We start from the raw sequence: 14,752 nt of genomic DNA, 5'->3' as shown, positions 1-14,752 counted from the left end.
ATTCAGCCACTTTAGTCATCACTGGCAAATAACTTTCCAAAGCGATTCTATCAAAGTTTACTCTTCAAAGTTGTATATGAAAGTTACTGTCTATCTACATCTTTCTCTGTATTTGTTATGGTCTTTTTATTTTAAAAAAGATTACCTTTTAACATGCTAGTTTATAGTCTAGTCTATCATCTAAGTATCTAATTTTTCCCCCCTTTGGCAGAACCGGGGATTGAACTCAGGTCCTTGCACTTGCCAGGCAAGTGCTTATTCTACTGAGCTATCTCCCTAGCCTAAGAATCTTTTTTGTTTCTAGAATTAAACATTTTAGTTGCAGCACATACATATGTTTCAGAGAAGTCTGTTTGCCTCACCACATCGACTATCAATAATCATAGAGCTCCTAGGAGAAGTCTGTTTGCCTCACCACATCGACTATCAATAATCATAGAGCTCCTAGGAGAAGTCTGTTTGCCTCACCACATCGACTATCAATAATCATAGAGCTCCTAGGATGTGTGCGATTGACAAGTGACACAAGATGCGTGACATCTGGCTCTTCAGAATGCTCTTGCTTAAGCTGTGAAGATGTCTCTTATCAAGTTCTTGATTCTAAAAAATAACAAGGCTGTCCTTTATATTACTTGCTTTTATATTTTGCATTGGGGAATCAATTGCAGTTTATTGACAGTGTGTTTAGAAATAAAAAGAGTCATTTAAATGTGCGAAACTAATTTCAGAAGAGTGGATGAATAGTTACTTTAGGGTACTGGTTAAGAAGATGGCCTAGGATGATGGACAAAAGTTCATTTTGAAAGTAGGAATTTGTATTTAAGTAGCCTTGATAGGTTACTTCTCTGTAAAACAGAACATTATTTTTTGCACTTCAATGAATGTCTCTATGTGATAGTCGATGAAATATCCAGGCCAGTGCTCTGAGTAGGAGCTGCTCTCTGTTCTGCAAACCATCCTGTTTGGACATTTGCTTTCCATTTTCCTCCCATAATTGAATGAGAACTAGTCACTGTAATAAAACTCACAGAGTTGTGCTTCCCTGACCAAACCTCAACTGTTTTAACATTAATATTTTTTCATTGAAAATCATGCAAAGAAACTCATTGAAATACAAAAGAAATATTGAACCCCAAAGCCACAATGCCCTGCAGAAGACCCAGTGTCCTCACTGCAAAACAATGAGTGGGCCCAGTCTAGCTCCCAAAGAACCCAAAGCAGAAACCAGCAGGAACTGGAGAATCCAACCAATGGCCATCCCAGCTCGGGTGGTGAGCAACAGCATGAACAAATTGTGCAGAGCTCTGGAGCCCCTTTTCTAGCACATAAGCTGCAGCTGTATTTCTGTACACAGACCTCATAGAAAGGTAGAAACAGGCTGAGATATGGAGCTCCAGCTCACTAACGTGACATAGTAGAAATCTGTTGCAGAAATAGATTGCAACAGGAAGAAGAAAAGCAGGGAGAAGAAAGAAACTATTTGAGATGATGTAATACAAACCTCTAATATCCACATACATATGGATACATTATCCAAATGAAAACTGGAGCCTACAGAGACGAAGGCCACCCGCTATCATAGAGCTTGTAGCAGGCCTAGAGACGCAAACCCCTGGGCAATATCACAAAAGCAAGGCTGGATGTGAAGTTAAAGCAGCTAAGGTTTTGGTATTAACTTATTGTCCTTAGAAAAAGGTCACTCTTGTTTCTGGATTCATGTTTTCTAATGAGTGAACAGTATGGTCCAGACCCAACAAATTGAAGATGCTCACTTAGAAGATGATGAATAAATGAATAGTCTCTCAGTTTACAAAAGTGTCCAATGACTGCAGATTTTAAATGATAGTTGAAACTATGCTCCTGCATCTCAGTAGTGAGCCATCCTTATAGGTTCTCATAAAATTTGTCCAGAGCCAGAGTGGATCATCTAGCCACTTCTCCCTCTGCACAGATTCTGTCTAAACTCACCCACGTACCAATTAGATGTTCTACATTCTTCTTATCACCCCCAAGTGACTTCTACTCATTCAATCCACTTAGCCTGACCTTTTCAAGAGGTATCAAGTATTCACAGTCAGGAAAGCAAGAATGCAAAATGTATCTATGGGGAAAAACTAGAAGAATAGAGGATTTTTAGTTATGTGTGTCTAGATCTTTATTCATGCCTTTGTAATCAACACTTAGAAGGAATGGCTCAGCTTTGCTCCGTGTGGTATCAGCTGGGGTGGCTCCAGTGCATGGAGCTGAAACCCCAAGGGTGTCTCCCTGTAGGTAGTCTGTGGGCCAGAACAGCTCCACCGGGATTCTCCTGTGGTCTGTGTGCTTCCACGTGATGTGATGACTTCCTACAACAGTGGGCCTTCCAAAAGGCCTGGGTGGAATATCCAGAGTCTTTGATGATTTTGAAGCCTCTTAACATCATTTCTGCCATAATCAAAGGCCTGTTCAATTCACCAGAGAGAGTTTATTAACTCCCTCTCTCATGAGAGGATCATTATCATTACTTCTGAGGTGAGCTGAGGGGTAAAGCATAATCAGTACCAAGGATGAGTTTATCGACACAGTGTGCCAACTAAATGACCGCTTGTCTAACCATACTCCAGAGAACATATATGTGCACACATGTGCAAAACGTGTTCATTTATACACCTTCCAGGACATGGTGGATGAGGTAAAATCTTTGATAGAAATTGCTTCCAGGATATTTTCAGTGTTATACCTAAGAACAGGGTAAGGACAGGGAAATGGACCTTTCAATTATTTTAAAATGAAATTGCTTCATCCTCATCATCCACTTACTCTTGGGCAAAATAAAGTGGGCTGCTAAATTTTGGATTTAAATCATTTCCATAGTAATGAATCCTAATGTGTTAAAGGATGGCCTATAGGGGCCAGGAGATGGCTCAGTAGAATAAGCGCTTGCCTGGCAAGCAAAAGGGCCTGCGTTCAATCCCCGGTTCTGCCACACACACCTAAATAAATAAATAATAAAAAATAAAGATGGCCTATAATTCCTTACAATATTTGACAAACCTGTCTGTATGGTGTTTATGCATGCCCTCAACAGCAGAGAGTATCATTAAGTTTCCTCACACAAACAGGCACTCACACATGCACATATTCACATACTGTCTCAAGCACTCACCCTCAGCCAAGGAACACATCTTGTTACATTGGACACAGAGGAAAGAGGTAGAAATGAGATTGGCTGACTTGGTCTTCTTCATTTTCCATTTTTATGGAAACCTAATTTCCATAAAGTTTTATTATTTTTGATTTTTGGTCAGTATAATGATTCTAGAAATACTCTGACCACTTAAAATCTAGAGGAAAATAAATCCTCAATCTTAGATATAGAAGTGAGTGTAATTATGATCTTTGAAAGTCATGATAGCCCAGCCCAGGTGGAGAGTAGTGTTGTCTAAGAGAAGATAATAAGGCAGAACATAATCTTATTATTTTTAGGGTGTTTAATTATGAAGTATTTCCAACATGCAAAAAACTGCAGAAAATAATATAGTTATGTACCTACTACCATAGTTATTAGTCTTTTATTATACTTTTGTCAAGTATCTTTCTAAATAAAGAGCAACAATTCGATCAAAAGTCAGGCTAGGGAGATATCTCAGTGGTATAAGCACCTGCCTCACAAGCACAAGGTCCTGAGTTGGAACCCCTGTACAGGGTGATGGGGGGGATCAAATATCTACCTATGTTTTCCTTTACCTTCTCTCCCTTCTGAGAAATCCTCATTATCCTAAAATTGTATCTGAATCCCCTTGTATTTTTCCATATAGCAGCACTGGTCAAAAATAACCCAAGGCACACAGAAATTTTAGAGTTTGAGCAGACAATGATTTGTACATTGGGCAGTTCCAGATTGCATGTGGTTCTGGACTCCATTGAAAGGATACCAAGGGGCTTTTGTAGGGTGAACGTGGGTGGATGCAAGACAAAGAAAGTATTTGACCAGTTAAAGTGTAGGAATAGTCTTGTTTGAATCATTCCAGGGGCAATATGCTAATTAGAGGGTTGTTGGCAGTTTCTGATGGGTTAAACTTGAGTTTCTTGTTGCTGTTTGCACTGAATTTGCTTATGTGCGAACTGCAGACTCTGGAACCACCACAGACTAATGACCTGTAAAGCATTCCTTTTAGTTGTACTTATGAATGAATCTCTGCACATTGCAGTTTTATGCTTTAAAATTATGTAGAAATGGTAACACAGTATATATGCCCTTTGGCAACTCATTTCCGTCACTCCACGTTAAGATTCTGAGTTTTAGCCACAGGACATAAGCATGCCATAAGAAGAGTGGAGACGTACATTCATTACTGCAGAGTTAATCCCTGACTCAACCAAATGAATGTATCTTTCTCCTTGAGAATGAATGAATAGGGCAAATTTTGGATTTATAGAAATATGCATGATTTTGCAAATAGGACCTGACACCAGACTCAAGAGTGCAAATATGGTTACTTACAGACCAGTCTTTCCATTTTTGATGGAGAGTCCAGACACTGTCCAGGAGGCAATCAAGTCTTGCTGAAGTGGAGATCGGCTGACCTCCTGGTCCCTGTGACTGGCTTTCTCTTGTTGCCCTTTTAGATTTCCTGCCCTGTGGGGCACTGTCCACTCTTGGTAACAGGATTCACTGCCTGGTTGGGAGAACCAAGACCTGAGAAGGATGACGCCCGCTTAGATGCCTCTTGTCCCACTGCATTCCCACCCCCTCCTTTCCCTCCTGCCTTGCTCTGTGCTCTCTTCAACTTGTCAGCTGTGCCTTGATGGGTTGAGTGATTTTTAAACCTTTTTGATATTGTTAAAATAAAAGTAACTACATGGGTATTTAGTTTCAGGACACAAAATGGAATCTCTGATTTAATATCAAATATATGTGAATTACTATTTATGCTCCATCCCTTGTCTCTATCGCGTAACTCTATAAATGTTCCAGAGAAACTCTTTCCATGTTGAAGCTTTTCAAGATAGAAAAGGGACTTGCATACATTTACTGTTGAGGAGATGTTTATTTACTCAACAATATTTACAAAATTAAATGCTATATTGACCCTGTGTCACTGTCAGCTAATGATGCTTTATCTCTGTTACATTTCTGAGTGTCTTAGGCTAAAAGCAGAAACTCCATACAAATTAAACTGCATGAAAGTTCTTTAGGCCATGTTCAAATACTAACAGGTTTGATAAATATATTTGTCTAACAAGGGTAGGACAAAGAGCTCTTTGTTTACTGACATACTTTATTGTCATTCTGCTGTATACCTCTCATGTGGCTGTTTTATAGAACATAAAGTCTGGGTATCCTGCCGGAATCTCAGCTCTTATTTATAGCTTGCTGCAAAGTGGCTTATTGTCATTTGTTATTTCTTATTTGATTTATGTAACCTCTTTCCACCAAAGAGCCTGTGGGTTTATTTATATGTGAATCTCTCTCTCTCTCTCTCTCTCTCTCTCTCTCTCTCTCTCTCTCTCATCAAAACTCTTTCTTTCTCTCTGTCTCTTTGTCTCACTGTCTATCTCTGCTTCTCTCTGACACACACACACATATACACTTACACTCACCAACACTCTCCTCCTTTCTCTTTTACACACACACACACACACACACACACACACACACGCACACACACCCTTGAACTTCACTCAGTGCCGTGAAGTTACCAGTATAGAACTAAAGATCTGTGTGAGCCTTTTCCATTTCTTTGTGTTTGTTCTAATCTGCACTATGGTAAAGCATTTGCCACATTCCCTTTCATTTTGAGTGCTTATTGTTTGCCTCTAGGTGGATCGGATCATCTTTTGTGTCTTCCTAGAAGTTGACTTCAAAATCTACAAAAAGAAAATGAGCGAGTTTTTCCCTATAGGTAAGTACAGCTTTTCTTTTCCTTTTGGAATTTAGTGAAGTGAAGAAGCACACATATCACTTACTCCTATGGTGTTAAGATCTGAATAATTTCCAAGACTGCTTCATCTACCTTTCCAGACATCAATCATCCTTGCCAACTTGTATCGCAGTTTTTCAGAGCTGAAGGAAATGAGAAGAGGCCTTGGGTCTCAACCTCTCTACCCTGTTAGGTCATTGGGCTGTCTTGAGAAGTCAGTAGATCTTCTGGGTCTCCCTGTCTCATATTAATAGTGAGGGGTGAACCCAAAAGACCCCTCATGGCCTTCCTCAGGCCCAGATGGCATGTCCTTCTCCAACTTGTAATATTTCCAGTCTTCCTGCCTACATGGACTATGCTAAGCCCCCACTGCTGGAAATTGTAAGGAACCCATTTATATTTATAGCTCAAGTAGAAATTGTTGTTGCATTCCATCCCTATTCCACCCAATTTTCTCACCTCAAATTGCAATGACTACAGCAGCCTTTTCTAGTGCAATCTGAGGATGGTAGTCATTCACCTTATTTCATACTTCTTTTTTGACTGTAGGAGAAATGTTGGGGTTATTAAAGAACCTTGAGTAATGGATTTTTATTGATTGATGTGCCATTAGTGGGACTGGGGTAATTTGAATATTTCTCCCCATTCTGTCTCCTCTAAACTATTAAGGATAAGGCTTGTTTAACGCCTTGTTATTTTTATGGTGCCATTAAAGTCATAGTGCCCAAAGAGCTTTCCTTAGCCATGGTAAAAGTCGCTTCCAGGAAATTTGAAGTTATTGTGAACATTGTTAGTGGCTACCTTTTTATAGAGCTTTTCTCTGAGTTTTCCATGTCTGTGAGACAGTGGCTTTTTATTCAGTGGGTGGCTGTAGCAGATGGCAAACAGTGAAGAAGGGAAATAAAGGGTTCTGATGCATATTTGCTTCTAAAACTATCTGTGACAAGCAAACAAAAGAGTATGTCCTGTCCACTGTGATCCAAGGAGGAAGATGCTTTGAGAACAACTGCAGAAATCCCTTGGAGATGGGCAGTTCCCTGTTGATGCTTGAAATGGGGCAAGCTTATCTGGGTAATTTAAAGTCCTTTTCCCTAATTGTATAAACAAAAGGTGAATCTGTCAATAGGTGTACATATTTTTGGTACATTAAAATATTTTCCTAACATAAGCATGAGGTAAAATCTCTCAGACTCATTTGAAAAAGAACAAAGTTGTGGTTGCAACCCTTTTTCTGCCATTTTCTCTTTTTGGACTTTATTTCCTTTCTTAACCGGTCTTTGTATTTGTTTTAGCATCTCAGTGCTTTATTGTGTAAAGTGCATAATAGCCATTTCATAATCAGTGGTTGAGATGAGCTAAACTTAATAAATTTGTCTCACCATCATCAGATGGCTTCTTTCTGTTTCAGTCTCTTTTTTTCCATCCTTTCTCTTGATTTCCATTATAATCATAGTGAGGTCAATGGTGCTTGTAGTTATAAGTATTGGTAAAAGGAATTGTTCAATATGTAAAAGATAGAACTTTCTGTGTTGCATAATGCTACTATTCTCATCTCATAAATACAACAGCATGATTAATAAGATTTTGTAAGTTTTAAACTCTTTGAGAGTTTTAAATAATGGCATTACATACATTTTCATATCTTCTAAAATGAGAACTCATTTCCATTCTAACCTATAATAGTAAAAATAATTCTATAATCATTGATATTAAATCAAATCTATCAGGTATTTCTAAAAACGCAAAGCTAGAATGCACTGCAAGTTTTAGAAAATGAGATATTTAGGAGTCTAGAATATATTAATAACTTTGCAAATAAATTAATGTGTGAGAAGTTGCTGCTCTAAATAAATCCGAAATCTCATCTCAGTACTCGAGTGAGTGAAATAATAATAAAAGCATCTTTAGTTTCACATCAGTGCTTTGAAGCACACCATAATCATGAAATTATTTCTTGTACATATTTATAACAGTAAGTACATTTGAGACAACATTTCAAATCCTCAAGGACTACAGTGTAGTTCTGCCATGTTGAGGCATCAGCCATCTGTAAATTCTAAATAAGCAATCTGAAATAAAGGTGCGGTGAATGGAAGATGTGACTCCTAATAAAATGATATACTTTATTTGTCCTTAATTTGAATTTATGGTTAATTCATAATCATACCATCTCTGATTAAAGTATCATTTTTTCCTGGCTTACCTTATCATTCCCCAGACCAATTTACTCAGAATATCTCTAGCTAGTGTTCATAGCCCTTTCCAATCAATGCAAAAATAATAATAGTTTAGGAAAAAGCCATGTTTACACGAAGCCAATCCTTGTTTAGGGATAGTTTAATTCTATGTTTGTAAATTTTGCAATTGGGAGTTTAAGAGAAAATGTCTATGAAAACAATAAAAGTTAAAGTAGAAGAGATCATACTAAAGATAGAACACATCATAATTGCTACCTATTATTTGCCAGATTGCCTTCTATGGGCCAGACACACCATTCATTTATTCACTTGGGCTAATCATGTCATCATGGGGGAGCAGGCACTCTATTACCCTTGGGTTGTGATTTCTATTGTCACGCTTGCTTGCATGCTTTCTAATGTTTTTAGCTGTTACAAGGTCTCACTATGCCGCTCAGATTCATAGTGAGCCTCCTGTTTTCAGCTTTCCCAGCGCTGGGATTACTATGCCTGGACTCTGTGGCCTGCTCAGCCTGCCCTGGGGGTGGGGCTCGCACAGAGTGTGGTGCCCATGGATCAAATCACGGTCCTTGCATTTGCATAAGCTTGTCAAGCAGGTGCTTTAGTCTGCAGAACTATCTTGCCCACCTTTCTCATGTGGACCTGAGGTCTGTCTACCTTGAGAGTGGCTTTGAACCAGACTATGCATTCTCTAGGAGAGCCATGACTGGAGGGAAAGTTAGGTTTATGTGTATATGAGGAAAAGCACAATGAAGACAAAAACTAAAATGTATGAAACAGGGCTGAGGAGGACAGCTTGGCTGTCTAAATGCCTGCCTGGTGAGTACAAGGAGCAGAGCTTGATCTGGCTTCTATCCCCGGTACTGCACATTGTGCCAGCTACTGAAATGGGGCATTGCAGTGCATGCCTATAATCCCAGAAGATCACTACAAGTCTGAGCTGTGTAATGAGACCCTGTAACAAATGAATAAATAAATAAAAATACATTAAACAGGAAAGTATTACTTTCAGGTCCAAAAGGTTAGGAGTGCTGTTGGGAGAACAGTAGAAGCTTGTAGGCAGCAGAAAGCTCAACCAGCAGTTACGGGGGGCAGGGACCTCTACAACCATGCAAGGTTTTAAGTACCTACAAGGGACAACCATGTTGTCCCTTTGGCTTTCACAGAGGAATCATCGGCTGCTTCGCTGACAGTAAACACTCAGGGGAAACTTGCTCCGTGACTTTTAGGCTGCCCATTATACTGGATCACAACCAGGAGGTATGGAGTATGTAGGATTTTAGAGCCAGTGGGATGAACAATAAGTGAGACATGTCGCAAAAAGATACTAGGGTCTTAATAGGTGAAAGGGAGGGGAATATAACTGAGTCTCAAACAACTATGTGAGGTCTGAAAAGGATGCTAAGGCAGTAACTGTTCTATACAATCATCTACACCCTACTTTTTAAATAAGGAAAAAGGAGACATAATTGAGGAAAATGTGGCATCCAGCTAGGAGGCAGCAGAATTTTGTTTTAAAATTAAGAATGGCATCAGACATTGCAAAAGAAATAATTGGTTGTTTTTCTCAGAGCATCATCAGAGAAGGCCAAGGGTAGCTTCCAGGATGTATTTGAAGCAGCAAGACAATCCCATCCCTAATTTCATCTGCTGCCCATCAGTTTTCAAAGCTGCCATACCACACCTCTTCTCTGTCTTCTAATACTTATAAATGTCCTCATGGAACCTTGTTGAATATGAGTCATATTGATACCTCCCATAAACCTGAGAATTCAGTTCTGTCCAGCCCATCCATCCAGCATGAGGCAAGCAGGTGCAAAGTAATGGGGAGGACATCCAGCAGTACTACAAGACAAGATAGGGTTCCCTTATACTAGCTCTCCTAGGGCTGCAAAGACACAGCACCAAGGAGTAAGTGGCTTAGAAAACAGAAATAGGTTTTCTCACAACTCTCGAGTCCAGAAGTCCAGATCAACATGAGGGAGAGGTGCATTTCCTCTGAGGCCTCCTTCCTAGGCTGTGGATGGCCCGATTTGCCCTGTGTCTTTACATCATCTTCCTCTGCATGGCCTGTGATCTATTTTCCTCCTCCTGGAAGATTACCATCCATACTGGCTATGGCCCACTCTAATTAACTCATTTTAATTCAATTACCTGTTTAAAGTCTCTATCTCCAAGACAGAGTCAGCTTCTGAGATACGAGGGGTTAAGGGTTCAAGGTGTGAGTGTTGGAGGGGACACAGCACAGCCAATAACAGTGCCCTTGATGGAAATGCAATAGAAACTTCAAAGAAAAGAAATCAGCAATGATATTTTTCAGCAGTTTTATGTCTTGCTGTAGGGTGAAGCACATTTGACTCTTTCCTTCCAGATGTATTATTTGGAAGTAGAGTGTGGCAGTTTTATGGAATTATCATACACTTTGGTTGCACATAATTTATAGTTACAATGCACCATTACATGGCCTAAAGCAAAATAATATTTCTGTGAATTAACTAAAGTATCTTTTTGTTCTTTATATAAAAGGCTTGTATTTTTCAATGTGTAGAATTTATTATATGCAGTTTTTCTTGCATGTAAAAAGAATAAAAGATAATTCCTGATCAATGACACAGAAGTTAATTTTTTATTAAGTGTAAGTCCTAAGAGAAAATGAAGGGATGTTAATTTTTGTCATGAAAGTAATGAAAAAGTGACAGTTGGTGACTATGTCAAAGAATCTTGATGTTGGAAGCTTGAGAGGTCCCTTTTCTCCACTCCCCTTTATGGAAAGCCTCCTTTGTTTACTGCAATGGTGTCTAACTATAGATGGTTGTACTCTCTGCCCCCCAGAACATTCTGGACTTTTTGTTCATAAATGTGGGAGAGGGAAGGCTACTGATATCCAGTGGGCTGAGGCCAGAGATAGTAAGAAGTATTTCCCAATGTACAGGACAGTTCCTCCATAACCATAGAACTGTCCAACTGAAGTGTCTGTAGTTCAGAGGTTGAGAAATCCTCTATGACATTCACTCCCCCCTCACCATGCAGGACACCAAGCTAATCCCTGCCTTTGGACTAGATCTATTTCTTAGTGTTCTCCTTGCTGATGCCTTACCCACACTTCTCTGAATAACTGGATTAGGAAGCTGTACATTAAAGATATAGACTATACCTGCAGATGGACGTATTACACAGAATCATTGAACATGCTATAAGCAAGTACCACATTGACATAATCGTGAGACCCAGGAATTCATAGGCAAGTACATATGTGGACCAGACTGGTTAGGACAAGTTTCATGAGGGATATAGTCCTCACAGTGACCCTTAAACAGGCTGAATGAGAGTAAAGAAGTGATGTGAGGCAACACGAAGCAGTGAGGGCAGCTCAGACTGGAGATATTGTGAATTAAAGTAGGATTATTGTGTATTCAATTTGTGAATCTCATACTGAGAGATTCTCACATATTTCTAAGAAGCAACTGAGATTATTACTGAATCATTGAGGTAAAAACAATAGATTCTTTGCAGTATGTGCTCATCTTCAATGGTTCAATGTAGTATATTTTGTTTTATGTCATAATAGTACAAAAGCAATATACCTTCTGTAGAAACCATACTTCAAATTTTGAAGCTGACCCTTTCTCTGGCAGCTGATATACAGTATGGTACTCATAATGCCAGGTAAAATACTGAGTTATCTGTCCAAGTTACTGTGAGTTACTGAGGAACACAACCAGCGCTTTATGGGGGGCTGTGTGGCTAAGCTGAGATGTTCAGTAAGTTACATAGGTTAAGTACATTTGGGACTTCAGATATTTTCATGTTATCTTAGGTTCATCATGAGGGACCTGTATTTTTAAAAGGTTAAAAGGATTAATTCACTTCATATCTTACAGCTGGGCCTTCTAACAACAATCCTAGAGCATAGGTCCATCATCCACCTTTCATGATAGTGAACAGAGGCCAAAAAAGGCTAAATAAATTGACCAAAGTCACATTGATGAACAAGTCTAACTGCAAAGATTTTCTGTGGTGTAGTGCTTCCTCCAATAGCAATCCTGGAAGCATAGACCTTTGTTTGAAGCTATTGTCTGCTATAGAAGCCATATATTATCGTTTACACCACTAAGCTAGAAGGCTGAGAAAGCAGGGTCCTTCTGATAATACGGCAGTCACATGTCCTTTATCCGTTTTTTTTTATCAGCTCCTCCTTTACCATCAGTTTTCCAAGAACAATAACACAACATAGTGTTATGAGATACTACGTTTATCTTTTCTCCTGCCATATCAAAGTAATGAGTGGCAGCTTGAAGGCTGTGTTGATGACAGGGTGGTGAATTCATAAAAAAGGAGAATCAATGATTAGTGAAGAGTTTGACAGAGTCAAAAGCATCTATGGTATAAGGGGGAAAAGTACTATTGAATTTGTCATCAGTAGAAATAGTGATGTTGTCCTGTTGTAAGGCTTTGTGCATGCTGCTTAAATTATCCTATGATTCAATCTTGTCATATCCAAATGTACCTAAGGTCAATTGCAAATATAATGAATAACAATGTAAATGAATATTCAGATATGATTCTAGATGAAGCATAATAAATTTTAAATTATACATATGTATTTCTTTTAAAAAATTCAAAGTGCATAACAGCTTTTGTGATCTTTCTAGAAAAATTACTGCAAAAATAATATGAACCAGTAACTGTCATGGTCATTATGCATGTCCACAGCACACTAGAACTTTGTGTGATATCCTATCCTCAAACTGTTAGATGTGCTGGTCATTTACTTGCCATTCCAGTATTTATCTTATGTTTTACTCTTAGTACTTCTTTGCTATCATGAAAACTTTTTCTTAGTTCAATTGTTTTGAAACATTTAATTTTTAATTAATTAGTATTTAATTTTCTGAATATTGCTTAATTTTAATTTTTGTTCTAAGGTTTATACTATATCTTTGACTTACAATTTATTTAACAGACATCGTATGATATCTTCTCCTAGTATTAGAAACTTTAAAAAGTGTATTTCCATTTTCTGTTGACTTTACATTACTTCTTCCCTGTCTTTTATACACACATACACACACATATATATGAAAAAATACATGTATAACCCAACATAAGATTGGTACTATTTCATAGAAATCTTCAATGAACTTTAAAAAAGGGTTCATCTAATATATATTAAATAGTCCTGCATAACTATCATATTGAGAGCTCTTTATTGTTCATCCAGGAGCATACTGCAGCTTCTCTTGCCTTTTGAATTATGCTCTTTGTTATTTCCTATATGCTACTTCTTGAGGTATTAAAATATTTCAAGTTTATACAAACTATAAACTTTTCTAGTTATACAACTAGAAAATCTTACTTTTAGTTTTCAAAGGTATGTTTGCTAAGTATAAAATTCAAAGAGGACAGATCTTTTCTTTTAGTCCTGTAATTAGTCTAGTTTCTTATACACTTGATGCTTTTTTTCTTTCTAATGTGGAATAAGATGCTATTTAATTTTGTTCTTCCATAGCTAATATTTTTATGTATATGCTTTAATGATTTTTTCTTTACAATAAGTTTTGGACAATTTCATTTTTGTGTATCTTGGTATGATTTTATTTAAATTTCTTGTGCAAAAGGTTCATTTTCTTGGAATTGCAGTATTATAAGTTGAACTAAATTCAGAAATTTTAAATCTTTAAATATTTATTGCCTACTCCTTTCTACTTTGCGAATTCTAGTTATATGAATATAAGTTTCTTGGTTTTGACACAGTGAACTATTGTGACTGATCTGTAAATTCTTTCTTCATTTTTATTTTGGACAATTTTTATTGTTATATTCATTTATGTTTGTAAATAATTTATTTTCAATTTGCAATCTATTAAAAATTAAAATTAAAAAACAAAGACATAAACATATTGGAAGAAATAATAATATGAGATTTTAGTATAGACAACAGTAAAGAAAATAAATAAAATAAAGAACATTTCCTGTTCCATAATCAAGAGATGAAATATACTTTATTCTGTGACCTTCTGGTTTTTAGAAATGGTAACCACAGACAACTAGAAAGTTGGTCTTACAATTTGTTGTTTTTCACTTAACACAAATCATAAACATTTTCTCTTCTCATTATATATTCTTTCATAAGATCCAATGATGACCCAAAACCATACCACTAAACTCGGATTACGTTTGTAAAATTTTCTGCATTTTTGTAAGTCATAATTTTTAGACTCCATCTTCATAAATACTGGCATCACCTTTATTTTAATACTTTTCTAAAAGTGGCATTACTTTTTCAAAATCCATATACGACAAGATTCCTCAACTAGCCTTAAGGTCTATTATCTAAAATGGCCCCTAAGGCTGGCGAGATAGCTCAGCAGACTAAATGCCTGCTTAGGCAAGAGCAGGGACCAGAGTTCAATCCCTGATACCACATGCTGTGCTGACCCCACCCCTAGGCAGCCAGTCACTGAGTCCAGGCATGGTGGTGCACACCTGTAATCCCAGCAGTGAGGGGAATGAAAAGAGGAGGATCAATGAGAGTCTGAGCTGTATAGTGAGACCCTGTACTAAATACATAAATATTAATAACAATTTAAAGATAATAAAATGATGCCTAAAGGTTTATGTGTTCTGAGATGGGATTTTTGAAAGATGATG

General features: G+C 37.7%; 1 protein-coding gene across 1 annotated transcript in view; it reads left to right on the top strand.

The window, feature by feature from the left end:
• The window catches only part of Macrod2 (MACRO domain containing 2), a 1,506,514-nt gene that overhangs the window by 1,296,634 nt on the left and 195,128 nt on the right, over positions 1–14,752 (top strand). The window contains exon 8 of the mRNA XM_023720132.1: positions 5,804–5,885. Coding sequence (XP_023575900.1) covers positions 5,804–5,885 — 82 coding nt within the window. The remainder of the gene's footprint in view (positions 1–5,803; positions 5,886–14,752) is intronic.

The sequence above is a fragment of the Octodon degus genome, unplaced genomic scaffold, assembly GCF_000260255.1.
Source record: "Octodon degus isolate 3935 unplaced genomic scaffold, OctDeg1.0 scaffold00073, whole genome shotgun sequence".
Classification (NCBI taxonomy): Eukaryota; Metazoa; Chordata; class Mammalia; order Rodentia; family Octodontidae; genus Octodon; species Octodon degus.
This window is presented reverse-complemented; position numbering and strand designations above follow the sequence as displayed.